The 21,700-nt window shown below is 40.0% G+C and overlaps 1 protein-coding gene across 1 annotated transcript; it reads right to left on the reverse strand.

The window, feature by feature from the left end:
- Window positions 1–735: 735 nt before the first annotated feature.
- LOC124776624 (zinc finger HIT domain-containing protein 1) lies at window positions 736–21,126 on the reverse strand. Its single transcript, XM_047251712.1, has 3 exons — window positions 20,840–21,126; window positions 2,584–2,677; window positions 736–1,315 (listed from the first exon to the last, which is right to left on the reverse strand). The coding sequence occupies exons 1-3, from the start codon at window positions 20,982–20,984 to the stop codon at window positions 1,087–1,089; spliced, it is 468 nt and encodes a 155-aa protein (XP_047107668.1). The 5' UTR covers window positions 20,985–21,126; the 3' UTR covers window positions 736–1,086.
- Window positions 21,127–21,700: the final 574 nt, after the last annotated feature.

Raw genomic sequence — 21,700 nt, forward strand, 5'->3', positions numbered from 1 at the left:
TTGTTTACTGAATAAACTAATTCTTCTTTTCATTGCTTACAACTGATTATATATTCTGTGGGTTACTTGTTCTAGATGCAGTTAACAAGTAACTAATGAAAATGATGTATTGACAGGGAAACAAATCTGAGCATCAAAGTTCTCTTAGCAGTAAATGCAGGAGAAAGGAATATTGCCAAATTTTAGTGACTGCAGTCTGTTCTACTGTGAAGGTGTGATAATGTTCATTACTTAAAAAACATCTGAACGACTCCTAACCATCTGTAAGCACATTCACATCCCTCCAGTCCACTGAGGTTGACAATTGGAGTCTTCTGTTCCTTGATGCATTCAGTTCTTCGCAGAAAAATTCGATGATTTTGGCATTGTCTAATTATTATTGTTCACTGCATTCTATTATAGCTTGTTCTCACTGCTATTGTCTCCTATTGAGACTATCATGTAAATGGTCAGCAAGCTCCCATATTTTTCAGAGAGATGGTGTACTATTATTGTCTCATTCCATATCACAGCACTATGTCACAATTATGAACCAAATAACATGTAAATAACCAATTTAACTTATTCATACAGCAATTAGATTAGGAATTTAATCACTACAATATATTCATCAGACATCTTGGCCATGGCGGTGGCTGGTTCAGAGATAAAAACTTAAAATGAGAATTTTATCATTGGATGACTATTTACACGACTTTCCCAGGGCTTTGGGGAGGGAGGGAGAGAGAACCACAGTTACTTGAAACAGTGAACTGCTCATTGCAAATTCACTTAATTTATTAAAAATGTATTAATGTGTAATATTTTACAAGGACACTGCAGGAAGCAATACCAATACACAACTAAGACAATACGGTGAAGTAAAGTATGATTTAACACTGACAAACAGATTAGTACTCAGCAAAATTACACATACACAAGAAAAGAAATTATCAATATTAATACTTATGTTTACACAATATATCAGTATACTTCCAATTAAGAAATCAGTTACAATGGAACTTTTTCACTGAATAAAACTAATAAGTTCTCCAATAACTCAGGAAAAAGAGTAGTGTTGTTTTCCACAATTTTCCAAGAAGATTCCTAAGCTGTCCATTTCAGACAGCGAGTGTCAAGATGTGTACCTAAACATCGAATACTGCAATATCTTGCGCCACATGGAATGCAGGTATAATTGCTGGGAAATCCACACACAGCACAAAAGTGTCTTTCTGGGAACCTTGATGGTGGTGCCTGGGCCGACATATAATTTGGTGGTTGTGGGTTAATATTTCGATCTTCCTCAACCAACTGGGCAAATGTTTTGCGAAACCTGTAAAACAAAAGACAAATATATGATAAACGAAGTTGTTCAGTAAAAGTTAATCCTGTTTTGTTTATTTGTAGTTGGGTAACAACTTTGAAACCCAGCTGCATTTCAACAAAACAATTGTGAACGTATCACAAGCTGACACTGGGACACGTCATTACAAGAGACTTAAGTAGCATGATGTGGATGAAATCAATGAAGATTCAGTGACATGAAATGCTATTGGTGTAAGCAATTCAGATATGCTGAATCTGTATTGTGCCGAACATTCAGTTAGAACTAAACATTTATGCCGGACTGTCCATCAGCTTCAGCTTCACACTATCTTTTCTTCAGTCATATACATTATGTGATCAAAAGTATCCGGACACCCCAAAATGATATATTTTCCATATTAGGTGCATTATGCTACCACCTAATACCAGGTACTTCCTATCAGTGACCTCAGTAGTCATTAGACATAGTGAGAGAACAGAATGGGGCACTCTGCAGAACTCATGGCGAATGCCCGGTGAACATCATCTGCCAGCATCTGTAGTGCCAACAGTAAAATTCGGCAGCGGTGGTGTCATGGTGTGGTCATGTTTTTTATGGAGGGGGCTTGCACCCCTTGTTGTTTTGCGTGGCACTATCACAGCACAGGCTTACACTGATGTTTTAAGCACCTTCTTGCTTCCCAATATTGAACAGTAATTCGGGGATGGCGAATGCATCTTTCAACACAATCAAGCACCTGTTCATAATGCACGGTGTGTGGCGGAGTGGTTACATGACAGTAACATCCCTTTGTAATGGACTGGCCTGGACAGAGTCCTGACCTGAATTCTATAGAATGCCTCTGGAATGTTTTGGAACGCCGACATTGTGCCAGGCCTCACCAACCTACATCAATACCTCTCCTCAGTGCAGCACTCTGTGAAGAATGGGCTGCCATTCCCCAAGAAACCTTCAAACCTGATTTAACATATGCCTGTGAGAGTGGAAGCTGTCATCAAGGCTAAGGGTGGGCGAACACCATACTGAATTTCAGCATTACCGATGGAGGGTGCCACGAAGTTGTAAGTTATTTTCCACCAGGTGTCCGGATTATTTTGATCACTTAGTGTATTAACTACAGTTAATTTTCCACTACCTTTTTTGTTATAGAGCCCTGAAACATATTCCAGATTGATCTCTTTCAATTACCATAAAACTTTGTGGCTCTTACCATGTTATTTCTCTCTCTCTCTCTCTCTCTCTCTCTATCTATCTATCTATCATATATAAGTTACCTTAGCTTGTAATATTCAGCACTTTTGGTCTTCTTTCTTCTTCCACCACGAGATTCTAGAGTTTCTTGAAATTTTGGGACTTTTTTGCTCATCACTGTAAAATTAGTAATTGGGAAACATTGATTCAATTATAAATGTTCAGTAAACCGATGTTATGGTGGAAATATAACACTATAATATGATTATGTGCATGAATCTTATGTTTATTACACGCATTTAAATAACATAGTTTTCTAAATCATCCCATTGCAAAACATAATACAAAGCTTTCAGCCAATCATATAATCAAAGTAAGAAGGTCAACATCAAGTTTTGAAGCTGCCTCAAGTAAATATCTAAAGAAAACTAAGTATCTGGAAGAACATGTTAATGAGACACACCATAGGGAAACACTGATAACAAGATTGAAAACTGAAGCACACAAAAATTTCACAAGCTACATGATATTATGATATCCAGCCTGAGAACAATATACTCAAGAGAGAGCTGCTTCTCAGATGCTTGCACAGAAGGTTGGTGGACCAGAATATATTTTACCCTTTTAAAATGCTCCTCGAAAATTGTAATGTGATCTCAATTTGAAGAAGAGGTTACAATAAAAAGAAATAATAAGACCAAAGCTGAAATCATTAATTATTTAACACTGGAATTAATTATTTAACACTGATCCACAAACATACCTGACTCTCTGAGGATGTCCACATCAAAAGTGGTATCAGTGACCACCACGCAGTTATATTATGAAAGAATACCTAAACACAGAGGGCAACTAAAACAAGAAGAAAGGTTTGTGTGTTCAGCAAACTAGACAGAGAAACAATAGTGTCATACCTCAAAGAGAAAATCGAAAAAAGCGCAGGACACGAGATGTAGAGGAACTGTGGCTCAAGTTTAAAAGAATAATTGACCAGGCACTGGATAGATATGTACCCAGTAGGACAGTTCATAATGAGAGAGAGCCTCCATGGTACACAGTCACTATAAAGGAACTCCTAAAGTGACCACTGCGTAATAAGTATGAAACATGATTGGCAGTCAAGAGAACAATGCACGAAGCCTTCAATGACTACCATAGCAGAATTCCTTTGTAAAGGAATATTTGAAAATATACTTCTCATACTACTGAAAAAATGAGTGGCATATTCATTAGTGTCAGTGGCATTGAGAAAGAGCTCAAGTCATTAAAAGTGAACAAAGTTCCATGGTCCAAAGGATTCTATACTTAATTCACAGCTGAGTTAGCACCTCTGTTAACTGTAATTTATCACAGATCCCTTGAATAAAAAACTAGGCCCAATAGTTGGAAGAAAGCACAGGTCACACCTGTCGACAAGAGGGTAGCAGAAGTGCTTCGCAAAACTACCTTAATGTCCAATATCTTTGATATTCATTTGTTACAGGATCTTAGAACATATTCTGAGCTCAAACATATTGAGGTACCTCAAACAGACTGACCTCCTCCATGCCAACCAACATGGATTTTGAAAGCATATATCATGCAAAACCCTACATGCACTTTTCTCACATGACATCCTGAAAACCATGGATCAAGGCAGTCAGGTATATGCAGTATTTCTCATTTTCCAAAAAGCATTTGTCTCAGTACTACAACTACACTTTAGGTAATAAGTATTATCATACAGAGTATGAGGCTAAATATGTGACTAGACTGAGTATTTAGATTGAGAATTTCTTGGCATGGAGGACACAGCTTGTTAACTTGACTGAAGATCACAGATGTAGAAGTAACTTTGATTGTATGCCAGTGAAATGTGATGGGTCCCTTGCTATTCATGTTGTATATTAATGATTTTGTGGACCATATTAGCAGTAACCTCAGACATTTCACAGATGATGCAGTTATCCACAATGAAGTTCCATCTGAACACAGCTGTACAAAATATTGTCAGGCAATGAAAAACTTTAAAAGTGGTGCAATGATTGGCAGCTTGCTTTAAATGTTAGAAAATGTAAAATTTTGCACTTCACAAAACGAAAAAACATAGTATACTATGGATATAATATTAGTGAGCCACAGTTGGAATCTGTAAATTCACGCAAATACTTGGGTGTAACATATACAATGGAAACTCCCCATCGCAACCCCCTCATGTTTAGTGGTGAGATTGCCTAGTGAACAGTCCATTAAAAAATGAACACAGATCAAGCATGAAAACAGGAAGGTATACAGAATTGTGAAAAAAGAATCAAGATAGAAATAGTGAACAGTCCAAGCTCAAAATGTGCAACAATGAGCGAGTTTGAATAGCCACAGTGTCGTGGTTATGTTGTCAGGTGTTGGACTGCAAAGGGGGGAGATCCATGTTCAAATCTCCAGATTTGTGTCTGTGCTATGGTGTAACATCAGTTTCCTACAGTGAGGTGTAAGAAAGGGACCTCCAGATGTGTGTACCACCTATCTGTTCTACACAAGTACCACATGTTATGATTCTTGTGTTCCATTTTGGAAGTTCTGATTCTTGACTTCCTAAATATTTCACGCCCATTTATTTGTTGATTTCATTTCTGTTAGAGGTCTATGTGGCATCTCACCTGCTCTCACTATTCATCACATTTGCTTGCGACGGTAATATATTCTTATCATATTACCCATATTCTATAACCAAAGTATAGTTTGACAACTACCAAGACTACAGATGGAGAACAGACATGTTAATGAACAAATGGAAGGTTCATAAGTTTGCAGAGGAAAAGGGGGCGGGGGGATTTAACGCAGGTCTTCAGCTTTGCAGTCCAACACTATGGCCACACAACCACAATGCCATGGTTTTTGCATTTCGCTCAGTGTTGCACATCTTGATCTTGGACCGTTCACTGTTTCTACATTGCTTCCTGTTTTCATTATTGGTCTGTGTTCAATTTTTGATGGGCTATCCACTAGGTCATTTTACCACTGACTCTGAGAGGGGTGCAATGGGAAGTTTCCATTGTCAGTAGGGAAATGAAGTGGAATAATCACTTAGGCTCAGTTGTGGGTAAAGCAGGTAGCAGAATTTGGTTTATGGGTAGAATACTAGGGAAATGCAATCAGTCTACAAAATAGATTGCTTACAATTCAATCACGCAACTCATCACAGAACACTGCTCAACTGTTTGGGACTCATAGCAGGGAGTATTGAACGCACGCAGAGAAAGGCAGCACAAATGGTCACAGTTTTGTTTGACCCACGGGAGAGTGGCATGAGATGTTGAAGGAATTGAAGTGACAGTCTCTTGAAGATAGACGGAAACTATCCCACGAAAGTCTACCATCAAAGATTCACAAACCAGCTTTAAATGATGAATCTATGAATATACCACAACACTCTACATATATGTCCCATAGGGATGGAGAGGATACGGTTAGATTAATTACAGCACACACAAAGGCATCTAAACAATCATTCTTCCCACACTCCATGTGTGAATTGAACAGAAAAAAGCCTTAATAGCTGTTACAGCAGAGTACTTCATAAATGGTTCACAGGGTATAGATGATGAAGTGTAGGCCGTATTAGGTCAGATGCATTTTCAGTGGGGATATGCATTAAATTCAATCACAAGCGTGTTTAAACAGTAAGAATAAATGCAGCCAAATAATCATCTCTCTGATGAAAATTTGTCACCACTTTCATAAAGTTAGGACACAAATTCTTAAAATTATATCGTAATATGAACATGCATTAATTCTCCTAAATGATAGAGCAGAAGAAATATTGGCAGTGAAACATGGTAATGACATTAAAAGCTTTATGCAATTAAATATTGAATACAACTGAGTATCTTATCTTGTGCACAAGTTATCCATGTAAATTGCTAGCTTATTATGAAATACTAACACTAACAAATCCACAATATGTTGTTGTTGTTGTGGTCTTCAGTTCTGAGACCAGTTTGATGCAGCTCTTCATGCTACTCTATCCTGTGCAAGCTTCTTCATCTCCCAGTACCTACTGCAACCTACATCCTTCTGAATCTGCTTCGTGTATTCATCTCTTGGTCTCCCTCTACGATTTTTACCCTCCACGCTGCCCTCCAATACTAAATTGGTGATCCCTTGATGCCTCAGAACATGTCCTACCAACCAATCCCTTCTTCTGGTCAAGTTGTGCCACAAACTTCTCTTCTCCCCAATCCTATTCAATACTTCCTCATTAGTTATGTAATCTACCCATTAAATCTTAAGCATTCTTCTGTAGCACCACATTTCAAAAGCTTCTATTCTCTTCTTGTCCAAACTATTTATCGTCCATGTTTCACTTCCATACATGGCTACACGCCATACAAATACTTTCAAAAATGACTTCCTGACACTTAAATCTATACGTGACGTTACCAACATAAAAATTCCATTATCCTCATTTTGCTTTTGTTGATGTTCATCTTATATCCTCCTTTCAAGACACTGTCCATTCCATTCAACTGCTCTTCCAAGTCCTTTGCTGTCTCTGACAGAATTACAATGTCATCGGCGAACCTCAAAGTTTTTATTTCTTCTCCATGGATTTTAATGCATACTCCGAATTTTTCTTTTGTTTCCTTTACTGCTTGCTCAATATACAGATTGAACAACATCGGGGAGAGGTTACAACCCTGTCTTACTCCCTTCCCAACCACTGCTTCCCTTTCATGTCCCTCGACTCTTGTAACTGCCATCTGGTTTCTGTACAAATTGTAAATAGCCTTTCGCTCCCTGTATTTTACCCCTGCACCTTTAGAATTTGAAAGAGAGTATTCCAGTCAACATTGTCAAAAGCTTTCTCTAAATCTACAAATGCTAGAAACGTAGGTTTGCCTTTCCTTAATCTTTCTTCTAAGATAAGTCGTAAGATCAGTATTGCCTCACGTGTTCCAGTGTTTCTACGGAATCCAAACTGATCTTCCCCGAGGTTGGCTTCTACTAGTTTTTCCATTCGTCTGTAAAGAATTCGTGTTAGTATTTTGCAGCTGTGACTTATTAAACTGATAGTTCGGTAATTTTCACATCTGTCAACACCTGCTTTCTTTGGGATTGGAATTATTATATTCTTCTTGAAGTCTGAGGGTATTTCGCCTGTTTCATACATCTTGCTCACCAGATGGTAGAGTTTTGTCATGACTGGCTCTCCCAGGGCCGTCAGTAGTTCCAATGGAATGTTGTCTACTCCGGGGGCCTTGTTTCGACTCAGGTCTTTTAGTGCTCTGTCAAACTCTTCACGCAGTGTCGTATCTCCCATTTCATCTTCATCTACATCCTCTTCCATTTCCATAATATTGTCCTCAAGTACATTGCTCTTGTATAGACACTCTATATACTCCTTCCACCTTTCTGCTTTCCCTTCTTTGCTTAGAACTGGGTTTCCATCTGAGCTCTTGATATTCATACAAGTGGTTCTCTTATCTCCAAAGGCCTCTTTAAATTTCCTGTAGGCAGTATCTATCTTACCCCTAGTGAGATAAACCTCTACATCCTTACATTTGTCCTCTAGCCATCCCTGCTTAACCATTTTGCACTTCCTGTCGATCTCATTTTTGAGACGTTTGCATTCCTTTTTGTCTGCTTCATTTACTGCATTTTTATATTTTCTACTTTCATCAATTAAATTCAATATTTCTTCTGTTACCCAAGGATTTCTACTAGCCCTCATCTTTTTACCTACTACGTTTCCTTCTCTCCCTTTTCCTACACTCTAATTCCAGTCACCCATGACTACTAAATTTTCGTCTCCCTTCACTATCTGAATAATTTCTTTTATTTCATCATATATTTCTTCAATTTCTTCGTCATCTGCAGAGCTAGTTGGCATATAAACTTGTACTACTGTAGTAGGTGTGGGCTTCGTATCTATTTATTTATTTATTTATTTATTGTTCCGTGGGACCACATTTAGGAGAAGTCTCCATGGTCATGGAACGAGTCAATACATGAAATTATAACACGATTGTAGAAACAGATAAAATGAAATATAAGAAACATATTCAGGCGACAAGTCGTTAGTTTAAATAAAGAAAATCAAAAATGTACACTGGAATTTGCTTAATTTTGTATCTCTTCCAGGAGCTCCTCGACAGAATAGAAGGAGTGAACCATGAGGAAACTCTTCAGTTTAGACTTAAAAGTGTTTGGGCTACTGCTAAGATTTTTGAGTTCTTGTGGTAGCTTATTGAAAATGGATGCAGCAGAATACTGCACTCCTTTCTGCACAAGAGTCAAGGAAGTGCATTCCACATGCAGATTTGATTTCTGCCGAGTATTAACTGAGTGAAAGCTGCTAACTCTTGGGAATAAGCTAATATTGCTAACAACAAACGACATTAAAGAAAATACATACTGTGAGGGCAATGTCAAAATTCCCAGACTATTGAATAGGGGTCGACAAGAGGTTTTCGAACTTACACCATACATAGCTCGAACAGCCCGTTTTTGAGCCAAAAATACCCTTTTTGAATCAGAAGAATTACCCCAAAAAATAATACCATATGACATAAGCGTATGAAAATATGCGAAGTATACTACTTTTCGTGTTGAAATGTCACTTATTTCAGATACTGTTCTAATGGTAAATAAAGCGGCATTTAGTTTCTGAACAAGATCCTGAACATGGGCTTTCCACAACAGCTTACTATCTATCTGTACGCCTAGGAACTTGAACTGTTCCGTCTCGCTTATAACATGCCCATCCTGTCTGATTAAAATGTCAGTTCTTGTTGAATTGTGGGTTAGAAACTGTAAAAACTGAGTCTTACTGTGATTTAGCATCAAATTATTTTCCACAAGCCACGAACTTATATCATGAACTACATTATTTGATAATGTTTCAATATTACACACAAGATCCTTCACTACCAAGGTGGTGTCATCAGCAAACAGAAATATTTTTGAATCACCTGTAATACTAGAAGGCATATCATTTACATAAATAAGGAACAGCAGTGGCCCCAGCACCGACCCTTGGGGAACGCCCCATTTAACAGTGCCCCATTGGGACTGAACATCATTACCACTCTCAATATTGCGGAGGATTACCTTCTGCTTTCTGTTCTTAAAGTAGGAGGCGAACCAATTGTAAGCTACTCCCCTTACTCCATAATGTTCCAACTTCTGCAGTAATATTTTGTGGTCAACACAGTCAAAAGCCTTCGTTAAATCAAAGAAAACACCTAACGTTCGCAACCTTTTATTTAATCCGTCCAAAACCTCACAGAGAAAAGAGACTATAGCATTTTCAGTTGTTAAACCGTTTCTAAAACCAAACTGTACATTTGACAGCAAATTATGTGAATTTAAATGCTGCAGTAACCTTGTATATACAACCCTCTCAATAACTTTAGCAAACACTGATGGCATAGAAATAGGTCTATAATTGTCAACATTATCCCTGTCTCCCTTTTTATAAAGTGGCTTCACTACCGAGTACTTTAATCGGTCAGGAAACCGACCACTCCTAAAGGAAAAGTTACAGATATGGCTAAGTACTGAGCTAACATACGTGGAACAATACTTCAGTATTCTGCTAGATACCCCGTCATATCCATGAGAGTTCTTGGTCTTTAGTGATTTAATTATTAACTCAATCTCCCTCTTGTCAGTATCATGGAGGAGCATTTCAGGTAACAGTCTCGGAACACTTTTTTCTAAGAGCGCTATATGATTCCCTGTTGGGACTAGGTTTCTATTTAGTTCACCTGCTATATTCAGAAAGTGATTATTAAGTGCTGTACATATATGCGACTTATCAGTAACATGGACATCCCCACTACGCACTGATTCTATATTCTCGACCTGTCTCTGCAGACCAGCCACTTCCTTTACGACTGACCATATGGTTTTAATTTTATCCTGAGACTTAGCTATTCTATCTGCATACCACATACTTTTTGCCTTCCTAATAACTTTTTTAAGCACCTTACAATACTGTTTGTAATGGGCTGCTGCATTTAGATTTTGACTGATTCTAACGTTTTGATATAATTGCCACTTTGTTCTACAAGATATTCTTATCCCTTTAGTCAGCCACCCAGGCTGCCTGTTTGTGCTAGTACCCTGTTTTGAACGTTCTAACGGAAAGCAACTTTCAAAGAGCACGAGAAAAGTCTTGAGGAAAGCATTATATTTATCGTCTACTGTATCAGCACTATAAACATCTTGCCACTCTTGTTCCTTGATAAGGTTTACAAAAGTCTGTACAGCAACTGGATCAGCTTTCCTAAAACGTTGGTAACTATATTTAACATGTGTTGCAGCACAAAAAACTTTTAGACTTAAAATTTGTGCATCATGATCTGAAAGGCCATTCACCTTTTTGCTAACAGAATGCCCTTCTAATAATGACGAATGAACAAAAATATTGTCTATGGTTGTTCTACTGTTCCCTTGCACTCTCGTTGGAAAGAATACGGTTTGCATAAGATTATATGAATTAAGGAGGTCTACCAGCATCCTTTTCCTTGCACAATCACTTATACAATTAATATTGAAGTCACCACATATAACTAACTTTTTGTATTTCCTATAAAGTGAACCAAGAACCTCCTCTAGCTTTAGCAAAAATGTTGTGAAATCGGAGTCTGGGGATCTATAAATAACAACAGTAAGAAGTTTAGCTCCACTAAATTTAACCACACCTGCACAACATTCAAACACCTTTTCAGTGCAGTACTTTGAAACATCAATTGACTCAAATGGGATACCGTTTTTCACATACATGGCTACTCCCCCACACCGCAAAGAGCTCCTAGAAAAGCTGCCAGCCAACCTGTATCCTGGTAAAGGAAGCCTCTGAATTATCTCCTTATTTAAGAAATGTTCAGATATACCAATAATTTCAGAGTCAACATCTATAAGCAGTTCACTAACTTTATCTCTAATACCTTGTATATTTGGCCACAATAATGTGTTCACTATGCTGTTTGTAGTAGCTTACCCGCATACCTATTTTGCTATTCATTATTAAAACTACTCCTGCTTTACCCCTATTTGATTTTGTGTTTATAACCCTGCAGTCACCTGACCAGAAGTCTTGTTCCTCCTGCCACTGAACTTCACTAATTCCCACTATATCTAACTTTAACCTATCCATTTCCCTTTTTAAATTTTCTAACCTACCTGCACGATTAAGGGATCTGACATTCCACGCTTCGATCCGTAGAGCGCCAGTTTTCTTTCTCCTGATAACGACATCCTCTTGAGTAGTCCCCGCCCGGAGATCTGAATGGGGGACTATTTTACCTCCGGAATATTTTACCCAAGAGGACGCCATCATCATTTAATCATACAGTAAAGCTGCATGCCCTCGGGAAAAATTATGGCTGTAGTTTCCCCTTGCTTTCAGCCGTTCGCAGTACCAGCACAGCAAGGCCGTTTTGGTTATTGTTACAAGGCCAGATCAGTCAATCATCCAGACTGCTGCCCTTGCAACTACTGAAAAGGCTGCTGCCCTTTTTCAGGAACCACACGTTTGTCTGGCCTCTCAACAGATACCCCTCGGTTGTGGTTGCACCTACGGTACGGCTATCTGTATCGCTGAGGCACGCAAGCCTCCCCACCAACGACAAGGTCCATGGTTCATGGGGGGGGGGGGGCACAATATGTTAGCATTCTTTAATTCACATATTGGGGGAATTTTGTAATAAATGCTTCACTACATAAATAATGCACTTTCCCATATTATCTACTGACGTGGAGAAGATACCAGGAGAACAGAACATCTATAACCCAGTCGCAGAAATGAAAGGTGGTTGTTTTTTCTCTCCACTGAAATATGCTCTCAAAACACAGTGGTTACACAGGGATTGTTTCTAATACCCAAATATTAGCTAAACACACACACCATGCCCAAGGGAGCACTCGACCCTACAGCAGGACGCCAATCATGATAATTTGTACCTAGGTCAAGGTAGTACTTTAACTCTGTCAAAAATATAGAATAGAGGGAAATCCTCAATTTACATGTTAGGCATGTTTTAACAGGGTGAAGCACAGGCTTCCTTGAGCTGCTTAAGTTATAATACTGTAACGTAGAAGAAGGTGTAAGTAGAAGAATGATGAACACTAATTCTATTAACGAAGGTTTATGCAGCACTTGCACATACAAGAGCGCGGAGCAACTGCCTCCGGCCAGAACACATACAGTATATATACAGTTACAGAACAGTCCAGTACAATGATTCTTGACATTGGTGGGTACTTCTAGAATGTACTCGAACAAAATATAGAAATTAAAACTGTACAGTCCAGCTGAGTTTTAAACTCACAACCCTTCATGCAACAGTTTAGTATCATAACCACTATACCACGGAGCTACTCAGCTTCTTCTGCGACATTGCTCCCTCCTTAAGAGAACAGCGTCTCGGTGTTACATCCTCCTAGTCCATGAACGAGTCATCGGTCCTGCATACTCCGACTCCCGATGACTGATTCTCGCCCTGGAAGTAATCTTCTTATAACTTCTTTTGCTGCTACACTCTTCATCAACTTTCTGCTGTGTAGCTTCTCTCGGCTCTTGTAAGTGTCCTAGAACCATAGGCTATAACTTTCTCTTTTCCAGCCGAAATCTGCACCAGAACAGCACCGATCCCATACCCACTGGCATCTGTGTGTAGTTCTCTAAGGTGCTCTCTAATCATGCAGACCACGTACAGGGTCAGTCTTCAGAGCTTTTCGCAGCAAATCGGAAGAATCTTGTTGAGCACCACCCCAGGTAAATTTTGCCTGGCTTTGATACAAAAGTCTTTGATAAAACAACGGTAATAAGAATACCATCCGAGGAAGCTTCTCACATCTATAACACTTTTAGGAATAGGAAATTCCGTTATAGCTCCCACCTTTGGGTCTGGCCGCACACCTTCGCTTGACACAAGGTGCCCAAGTACTTTGCTCCAAAGAGACACTTTCTTGGATTAAGTTTCAGTCTGTCTTGTTGGAGACACTTAAGAACAGCCCTCAGTCTTTTTATGTGTTCATCAAATGTCTCTGAGAACACTATAATGTCATCTAAATAACAAAGACACATCATCCACTTCAGGTGCCTTAGAAGTTTACCCATCATTCATTCAAAAGTTGCTGGTGCATTACACAAACCAAACGGCATTATCTTCAACTCATACAGGCCCTCAGGGGTGATGAATGCAGTTTTCTCACGATCAGCCTCATCTATTTCGATTTGCCAGTATCCCAAGTACATGTCCATGGTTGAGAAAAACTTAGCCCTCTTAGGACAGTCTAGTGTATCGTCAATTCGTGGAAGAGGGTAAACATCCTTTTTAGTTACCTTGTTAAGCTTCCTGTAATCAACACAAAAGGACCAACTGCCATCCTTCTTCCTGACAAGAACCACTGGTGGTGACCATGGGCTCTGTGAAGGCTGAATGATGTCATTCTTCATCATTTTCTCTACCTCGTCGCGAATTATTAGACATTCCATTGCTGACACACAGTATGCTCTCTGGCTTATTGGTTGATGGTCTCCAGTGCTAATTCGGTGCTTCACTGTCGATTTGTCTAATTTGCTCTTCACCTGTGGATTGAAGCATTCAGAGTAATCTTGAAGAATGGCAAGTAGCTTCTTCTGTTGTTCCTTAGTGTGATCTGGTGCTAGTCGAACTAGAAGATCTCGTCTCATAGTGGTAGCGCTAATTTCGCCAACAGACTCAGCATGGGAGATTTCTATGACACTCAGCTGTTCTTCAATTAACGGCTCAGTGTTTGCTACGCACACGCGTCTTGGAAGGATCTATGGTTCTCAGCAACAGTTAACTATCCACAATTCACCGCATCCGTTCTGAAATGAGATGAGAGAGGCTGGGATGACCAAGTTATTCTTCAGTGGTATGCCTCTCTTACATTCCACTACAAGATCCATAGGTTGATGCATGACATGACACATGATAGCTACCTTTCTAGCACTGACTGTGGAACTGATCACTTCATTCAGCACACACAGTCTCCAAACACTCAGATGCGCATCTTCCTGTCCACAGTATCTCAACTCGTCTAACATAATCTTCGAGCAACCACCATCTATAATTGCTTGAGAAGCTTTCAAAGAGTCCCATCCAAGAATGACGTCATAACTACACTCTTGTAAGACAATGAATTCTAAGGGTTGTGTTTGGCCACTTATACCCACACGAATGACATCTTCCTGTAGGTTTTACATATATCCCATTAGCCACCTTCAGCAGAGATGTTTTGTTGTCGACAAATACGGTTTTGTGCAACTGGCAATGGTACTTCTCCGAAATGGCTGAGTATGATGCTCCAGAGGATATTGACGTAGTTTCCTATCATTTCTGTAGTGATCGACGGCGGAGGATTTTTCTCTTCGGCGGCCTCACCTACAAGGAAGGTCGCACCCTTTAATGTTCCAGGTTGCGGCGGCTAGGTGATCGGCCGGAGCTTCTAAATCATGATGGAGACCTTGATCAGCATGTTGGGGACCATACTCTCCAGTGGCTAGCTTGTGGCGATGGTGACCTAAGTCGTCCTGCACCCACATCATCTTGTTCATCTTCATTGTCCTGGAGTTGGTGCCCAAACAGATTCCTCATGCGGCATTGTAGGAACGTAACTTCGCCTGGCTCTCGACTTTTTTACGGTGTTAAAGAGAAATGAAGGACGAGAGATTGGGTTCAATGTATGTTCCACTTCCTCCCTTATGACCTCTTGAAGTGTCTCAGTTTTTTGCTCGCGGTGCAATCCAAGTGCCTTCTGAACTTCCTCTCTCACTATCTGATGAAGAACACTTGTGAAATCAGTTTCTTACACCATCACAAACATCGATACGACATTTGGAAGCCGTTCACACTTCTTGCGTGTAATTCTTTTTTTGATGCATTGTCTGGATATACTGGCACCATTTTATGAAGTTGTCTGCTGTCGAAACCTCCTTCAGGAGTAGGGCTTGATACATGTCCTCAGCAATACCTTTCATGAGATGTGCAACCTTATCTTCCTCCTTCATTCAAGGCTCCACTATTTTACACAGCTCCAAGATGTCTTGAATGTATGAGGGTAATCCCAAAAGTAAGGTCTCCTATTTGTTTATAAGTACATAGACCTGTTTATTTCTACAATGGTTTACATCAGTTTACAGCTTGAACATTTAGCTATTTTTCGACATAATCACCATTTCAGTTGACGTATTTTTGTAGACGCCGTCGCAGTTTTTGTATGCCCATGAAATACTACCTCGCCGCCATGCTATTCAGAAAGTTATGAACCTCTTCTTTCACCTCGTTGTCGGAGCTACATTGCTTTCCAGCCAAATGTTCTTTTAACATAGGGAACAGATGATAGTCACTGGGTGCCAAGTCAGGACTATAGGGTGGGTGGGTGGTTATGTTCCACTGAAATTGTTGCAAGAGAGCAATGGTTTGCCGAGCGATGTGTGGGTGAGTGTTGTCATGGAGAATGTGTACGCCCTTGCTCAACATTCCTCTTCTCCAGTTCTGAATTGCCCGTTTGAGTTTTTTCGGAGTCTCACAGTACCTGTTAGCGTTAATTGTGGTCCTAGCGATTCATCTCCGATGACGAGGTGAAAGAAGAGGTTCATAACTCTCTAAACAACACGGCGGCAAGCTGGTATGACATGGGCATACAAAAATTGTCACAGTGTTTACAAAAATGCATCAACAGAAAGGTGATTATGTCAAATAATAGCAAAATGTTCAAGCTGTAAACTGATGTAAACCATTGTAGAAATAAACAGGTCTATGTACTTATAAAAAAATTGGAGACCTTACTTTTGGGGTTACCCTCATAGGATGCTCTTGTTTCTCCTGGACGCTGCACTCTACACTTTAGTTTATCTTCCACCTTGCAATTCTGTCGTTGTGTGTCGCCGAAATACTTGTGCTGTTACGCATGGAATACTTACCAGCTTGTGAACTTCTCCTCGTTATTCTCATACCATTGCTTGGCAGTGCCCTCCAAGTAGAAAAATACGTTAGCCAAACACATGGTGTCATCCCATTTGTTGAATTTGGCTATACGCTCATATACCTTCAGCCACTTGTTTGGATCTTGGCCATCATCGCCAGAGAACCCGGGAGAATGTCTCATGTGGTGGCACACAGTTGCTGTCATCGCAACGTCCTCTTCTTCTTCTGTCTCTGGTAGACTACGATCTGTTGACTATGGCTCAAACTCGGGTTTCTTGCCAAGTAAACTGTGGCTCTGTCGTGGCCTGATGGGAGCCACTGTTTTGTCGATAATGTGCGGTATCAGAAGTTCCAATACCCAGCGCCTCCACCAGAATAATGTCATGTAGACGAAGGCGTAAGTAGATGAATGACGAAAACTAACTTCACTTAATGACTGTTTATTCATTCAGCACTTGCACATACAAGAGTGCGGAGCAAACTGCCTCCAGCCACAACACTTACGGTATATATACAGCTACAGAACATTCCAGTACAATGATTCTTGCCATTTGTGGATACTACTAGAATGTACTCGAACCGAATACAGACACTAAAATGTTTCAGTTCAGGTGAGTTTTGAACTCACAACCCTCCATGCAACAGTTTAGTACCATAACCACTACACTATTCGGCTTCTTCTGCGACAATATTAACACCATCATTTCTGATTCCAAGATGAAATGGGAATGAATTATTTGGAGCATATCTCCAATGAAAAAATTCAGGACTATTTAGCCTGGGCAACTGATAGAATCATGGAGCAGAAACTGAAAGTGAAATACAGTGATTGGGTGTAGAACTACATGAAAGCAAAACATGAGTCATTCAAATTTAAATGTTTCCCTTTTTTAATGCTCCTTCTCATCCTCACTATATGTTCCCTAAAACCCACAAACCTTACCATCATGGATACCCACAGTAACCGGTTAATATGCTCCTATGGGAAGAACCTTGGCTCTTGTTGAACTACACCTCCAACCCACTGTCTATAACCTAACATTCCGTATCAGAAACAAACCACTTCCTTCACCATCTCCCAATCATCTTAACTTCATTGTCACCCTACTTATCAGTAGAACACTACCTCCACTGATGTTCTTACTGACTCCAAACCCACCATCTCCTGACTTATACAACTGACAAACTGCATCCTTACTCAAAACTGCTTTTCCTCTGAGGGGAAGAAACACAAACCACAATACACAGCACAGCCAAGGGCACCCGCATGGCAACCTCATAAGTCAATCTGTTTATGGATCGTCTGTAGAACCCTTCTTAGATGCCTGAGATTTTGGCACACCTGAAAGGAAACTTTACCAAATGTAACGTACCTCTCACAAACCTGATAAGACAAAGGTTCAGTGAGAGAATTAATTGTTGGTCCAGGCCAAGGAGGCACTATCCTCAACCTTTTGCAAGCTCGACACCTCCTCTCTCAGCTACTTTACCTGGTCCTCCTCAGCCCAGCATGTCACTTTCCTGGATATTGACCACCACTACTACGATAGCACCATAAAAACCTCTGACTATATCACACCCACCAACATCTACAGTACCGCTATTTTCACAACTACCCTTCCTGGCACATTGAAAAGTCTCCCACAGTCTGGCAATTCAATATCCTGAAAGTCTTCACAGATTAACACTATCCTCCAAACCTAATCTGCAAATAGATTTACCATGCCATATTTACACCTGTCTCTAATACTCTGACCAGTCCATGAGTCAGCTGTAAAGTAACACCCCACTTCCCATTATCCAATGTCACACCAGACTGGAATAACTGCCTGAAAACGAGGAACATCCTACTCCCTCTCCTAAAGTTTCATTTCACAACCCACCTCCACCTAATTTGCAGAATATCATGGTCCAACACCCACTCCTAACCTCTTGCAACACAGATGCAAGACATGCCCTGCCAATACATATCTTATACTACACTCGTAAAGCATTCCGGAACTTTGTCCACAAAATTTTTCTACACTTGCCTTTTACTTGTTGTGCATGGTCTCTGAAACACTCTCCTCCACAACTGACATGCTGCTCCCAACACTGTTTCCACTTCCGCAAGCAGTCTTGGTACACCTCTTGCTGGATTGCACGAAGTGGTGTCTGATAATTTTCTTGTATCTCGTCTATTGTCGCACATCTTCATTCTTACAACAGGATTTTCAACTTTGGAAATGAAAAAAGTCCACACAGGCCAGGTCTGGAGAGTACAAGGATGAGACATCACAGTGATTTCATTCTTTGTGCAACAGTCACACACCGACAGGGATGAACATGCGGGTGCGTTAACGTAATGCAAGAGCCATAAACTGTCTCACCACATTTCAGGCTATTTTCCTCTCACATTTTCTTGCAGGCGTCGCAACACATCCCGACAGTACCACTGATTAACAGTTTGTCCCTGTGGCATGAATTCATGATGAAGTCAAAGAAAACTACCAGCAAGGTCTTGACATTTGACTGACCTGTTGAGCTTTCTTTGGTCTTGGAGAACCTTTTCCGATCCACTGCAAAGACTGAGTCATGGCCTCAACAACATAAACGTAGACACACATCTCATCACCAGTTATGATTCTCTTAAGGAACATCCTGCTCTCATCTGCGCGATCTAAAAGCTCTTCACAGATTGTGAGGCAAAAGTGTTTCTGGTCTTGACTCATGAGCCATAGGGTGAACTTGGCAGCAACAAGATTCAATCCTAGATGCAGTGTCAGGATTTCAAGACATGATCCAACTGAAATACTACATTCTTCTGCAATCTCTCAGAAAATCAGTCTTCAACTGGTACACACAATTTCACTGATGTTCCTGACATGAGCGTTGTCAGTAGACGTCAGAGAGCGTCCTGAACAAGGGTCATCTTTAACGTATGCCCGGCCAATTTTAAGCCATGTGAACCATTTGAAACACCAAGTATGGCTTAAGCTCTCATCACCATAGGTTTTCTGCATCATTTGGTGTGCCTCTGTGAATGTTTTCTTGAGTTTCACGTGAAATTTAATGCAGACACACTGCTCCTCTAACTCTGCCATCTCGAAACTCACACAATGTACTACTGAGTACAGCACTGAACAATAACTAACATATATATAATATTGAAAGTTCCAGCGGCTACACTTTAAACACCAACGTGTGCAGGGATGCCAACTGCATTTCGCTCCAGCACACCATTGGCACGAAATTACAAATGGCCCAGAATTTTTTGAACAGACCTCATATGACGTCAGCTGTATCTCCTGCCCAGCCTTTTATGTGGGTACTGCCAAACAGCTGTTCACCTGAAGGAATGGTCACTGCCAAACTATGGCCAAGAGTAGAGTTGAGCATCCAGCTTCAGAACTCACTGCTAAGCACAACATGTTTGATTTCAATGGCTGTTTCACAACCTGTGCTGTTTGGATTACCCTGCCCCTGCCTCCAGTACCAGCTTTTCTGAAATACGCATGTGGGGATTGTTCTTATATTACATCCTTCAATCCCACAATCCTTCTGGCCTCAATTTCAGCTAGCCCCTGTTCCTCATCCACCACCACCCCTGTCCCCATGTCTCTTCACTCATTCTATACTCACACCCTCCTCTCTACAGTCTCCCTCTTCCAGTTCTACCTCCCTCTCCCATGCCACTCCTCCCCATTATTGTGAACACCAATGCAACTCCCTCCACCTGTGTCAGAGCAAGCTCACTGCTGTCACATTCCTATCCTGTGTACTTGTTATCTCTGACTCCCAGCTGGCTCTAATACCATTCCCTCCAACTCTCCCTCCTGCTTCGCACCTCATTCCTCCCATCACGCACTCCACCTGATACAACCCTTGTCCCAGTCAAATTGCAATACTAGTACAATGTTTTGGCCAGGACAATGTAGCCATGCAAGTATATGTACGTTTTCTGTTAGCTCTGAGTGACTCCTCCAAAGCTTAGCGACACTTTTAGTATTATTTATGCGCCCTCCAACCAATTAAGCTACATGGTCAGAAGAATATTGAGCTTATTTATGTAAAAAATTGACATGGCAAGATTCATTTCCTGATCATCTACGCATCCCTCAGCCTCAAACTATCTCAAGCAAATTATTCCACTAACTATCCTCACAGCAAGGTGGCACTGGTTTCAAAACAAATTAACCCTACAAACTGTATGTCATGCATGAGGTAAAAGATGACATGATCAACACTACACCTGTTCTTGAGAAACAGTGATTTTTTAAAACTATTCTACAGTTATGAAGAAATGTAAATTACAAGCAACTGAAATACATATACAATTGAATCAAGAGAGATCAGAAAAATGATAAATAAAAAAATTGCATTTTCATACACACTCTGCAAGCAAAAATACACTTACCAAGGTCAGCATGTGGATCTTCATGGAAATTATCTTGTTCAAGAGCTTCAAGGGCTTTTCTGGCCCTCCTGTGACGTGCAGCTTCATCTAGTACCCTTTTCTGATTGGCATCTTTCAGCCGTCCTGATTCTCTTGCAGATGCCATGGTGAAGTGTAATGAAAGCAATCACAATTGTTCAATTCTTACAACCCTCTGTCAGCCAAGGGGAAACTTATCTGGTCCATTAGATCATCAACACGAGCTTGAAGAACCTCAACAATATCAGCTGATATAAAAAGATGTGTTTCATCCAAATCCTGAATAATAAACTTCTTCCCTAATGCCAGTGTTTCATCAAGATGTAAAAGGAACTGCTTCATTGCCTGGTCACTGCAAATAAATGTGGAGCTAAGATTTTTTCCAACAAATTTAAACTCAACTTTAATTTTTCTCAACATCTCTAGTTACTAGCCATTACAGTGCTTTCGAGTTAACAACATTAAATTATATGAATCATAATGAATGCTCTTGTGGATAGGGGCCACTTGGATGTGAAAAGTAGTTAAGAACATTATTTTTATTAAACTGTAATAAAATAAACTGTAATATGAAATATCATAGTTCTAACATTAATTAGATTATAAACTAATACACTAGTGTAAAAAGTTTTTGTGAAGATTCTCTTCAATGGAATGCAAGTTGTCTAATGAAGAGTTCTCTGTTTTAAGTCAGTCTTTTATGATACACTACATTATCCAATTTAATATGCTCTGGCCAGTTGAACATGTGTGAAACCTAGTATTAAGACTACATTCTGTGCTAATGTGAAACCCTTAAAGTTCTGATGACTTGAATATGGTCTTGGTATTATATTTCTCTGA

This window comes from Schistocerca piceifrons, chromosome 2 (genome assembly GCF_021461385.2).
Source record: "Schistocerca piceifrons isolate TAMUIC-IGC-003096 chromosome 2, iqSchPice1.1, whole genome shotgun sequence".
Taxonomy (NCBI): domain Eukaryota; kingdom Metazoa; phylum Arthropoda; class Insecta; order Orthoptera; family Acrididae; genus Schistocerca; species Schistocerca piceifrons.

Excerpts from the sequence above, each read along its gene's own strand:
- LOC124776624 (XM_047251712.1), bottom strand. The coding sequence starts at position 20,984 with ATGGCATCTGCAAGAGAATCAGGACGGCTGAAAGATGCCAATCAGAAA. Across the intron at positions 2,678-20,839 it reads AGATCCACATGCTGACCTTG|TGATGAGCAAAAAAGTCCCA; the intron begins GTAAGTGTATTT and ends CTAATTTTACAG. Across the intron at positions 1,316-2,583 it reads GCTGAATATTACAAGCTAAG|GTTTCGCAAAACATTTGCCC; the intron begins GTAACTTATATA and ends TTTGTTTTACAG.